The 2227-nt window shown below is 40.3% G+C and overlaps 1 protein-coding gene across 1 annotated transcript in view; it reads left to right on the top strand.

The window, feature by feature from the left end:
- LOC103463084 (ephrin type-B receptor 1-like) overlaps positions 1–2227 on the top strand; it is a 116794-nt gene that overhangs the window by 76395 nt on the left and 38172 nt on the right. Inside the window, exons 9-10 of the mRNA XM_008406220.2 lie at positions 245–320; positions 1258–1382. Of these exons, the coding sequence (XP_008404442.1) occupies positions 245–320; positions 1258–1382 (201 nt within the window). The remainder of the gene's footprint in view (positions 1–244; positions 321–1257; positions 1383–2227) is intronic.

Here is a 2227-nt window from a genome sequence, read left to right as displayed (position 1 = left end):
AGCCGGCTAGATACATACTTGACAAGCTAGCCGGCTAGATACATACTTGACAAGCTAGCTGGCTAGATACTTAACAAGCTAGCTAACAAGCAATAAAGCTAGCTGTCTAAATGAGTAATTTTAACAATAATTTTGTTCCAACCTTCCTAAATATCACCTATAAATCACCTCCTTTAAACATGTAATTGTGTTCTGTATTCTCTCTATTGTTTAAAAGCTGACCATTGGTATTTTAACTGTGCAGGCAGTCAATGGAGTGTCCAATAAGAGTCCTTATCCTGCCCAACAGCTGTCAATCAACATTACAACCAATCAGGCAGGTGAGTTGGAACTGAAAAAGGAAAAAAAAAAAAATCTGTTGTGCGTGTGTGTGTGTTTGCAAGTGTCTGTGTGTGTAAGCATACCCTGGGGCACAGTGGATTAAATGCGGGAGGGATGGCTGGAGAGATGAAGGAAATTGAGCCACAGCCTTTTAATTCATAAAACATGTTACAGGGTTGTCGTTTCCTACCTCCCTCTGTTCCTCCCCCCCTTCACTTCTTCCTGCACATTCGCAGCTTTAATCCTTTCTCAACTCTCCTCTTCTGCTTCTTCCTCTCTTTTCCTTTTCTGAGCTTTATCTCCCCTTACCCTGCGCTCCTGGAATATTGTAGGATACAACAATATCATCTGTCATCATCGAGTTAGCTACGATTGCAGGGGCTTTTTAATGTAGGCAGTAGGTTTTCAGTGTCGTTTGCAGAACTTTATGATTTGAAACTCAATGCACTTGGAAACAAAATTGTAAAGCAACGGATTAACATGAAAGACTAAGGCTTTCAAATCGCAGCTCATTCATACTGTTGGACTTAAATGCATTGATGCTTCTTAAATTACACCAAAATCTCCGGATTACTCGGCTTTTTAAGATGAATTATTGATTTTTCGGATACAATGTCTAAAGATGATTCACTGTAATGCATGGAGAGAAAATGAAATTACTTTGATAACTTTTTTCCCCCCTCTCTCAGATACTTTTCATTAAGGTGAACCATTGCAATGCATTTCATTGCTATCTTCAGTAATAACCTCCATAATTCCTTCATGTCTTCTYTTAACAAAGATATCACAGCTAAAAATGCATTTGAATATATAAAGTGGAAACCTTTTCTCTTTTTCTTTGCAAACATTTTGTCATGACATTACACTCTGTTTGCATATCTCCTAATCGGTTGTGTGCTGCCGCGTTTGCGTGTGTGAATGTTTGTTTTACTCCAGCTCCCTCTGAGGTTCCCATAATGCACCAAGTGAGCTCAACGAGCCGCAGCTTCTCTCTTTCATGGCCGCCACCCGAGCAGCCCAACGGGATCATCCTCGACTACGAGATCAGATACTACGACAAGGTAGGCTGGAGTGATGAATGTGTGTGTGTGTGGGTCTGTGTGGCTGAACGTTTTGGTGTTTCGTTCTCAGCCAGTAATCTGCTGGGAGTCGATAAAACGGGGAGATCAATGTGAAGTGCATTAATGTCATTTAATTAGCTGTTGGTAAGTACTAGAAGCTGCTTTATTTTGCCAACACCTGAGATCTGAATGCTTGTTTCCTCGTCGATGTCTTGCCGTGTAGAAATTTAGATTTTTTGTTTTTGTTTTTTGTACCTCAAAATCTACAAGGAGAAAAGTTTAGTGATTGTGAACTGCAGCTGTTATTTACGGAAGAGGATTAGGGCCGCTGGAAAAAAAACAAACAAAACAGTTCTGGCTTTTTTCTCAGAATTTTGAGGAAAAATGTCAGAATTCAGAGAAATTCTGACTTTAATCTCAAAATTCTGACTTTTTTTCTCAGAATTCTGACTTTAATCTCAGAATTCAGAGATTAAAGTCAGAATTCTGACTGTGAGCTTTGCTGAAGTAAATAAAGACACAAGTTCAAATCCATGCTGAGAGTGGAGCTCCTTCAATCAGGGCTCCTCCTCAGCTCTGATTGGCTAAGCAATGTAACCTGATCCTTTGATTGGCTAAGCAATGTAAGGTGATCCTCTGCTTGGCTAAGCAATGTAACGTGATCCTCTGATTGGCTAAGCAATGTAACGTGATCCTCTGATTGGCTAAGCAATGTGACGTGATCCTCTGCTTGGCTAAGCAATGTAACGTGATCCTCTGATTGGCTAAGCAATGTAACGTGATCCTCTGATTAGCTAAGCAATGTAACGTGATCCTCTGATTGGCTAAGCAATGTAACGTGATCC

The sequence above is a fragment of the Poecilia reticulata genome, linkage group LG4 (genome assembly GCF_000633615.1).
Source record: "Poecilia reticulata strain Guanapo linkage group LG4, Guppy_female_1.0+MT, whole genome shotgun sequence".
NCBI lineage: Eukaryota > Metazoa > Chordata > Actinopteri > Cyprinodontiformes > Poeciliidae > Poecilia > Poecilia reticulata.
The sequence above is the reverse complement of the archived record's forward strand: the minus strand, read 5'-3'. Positions and strand labels throughout refer to the sequence as shown.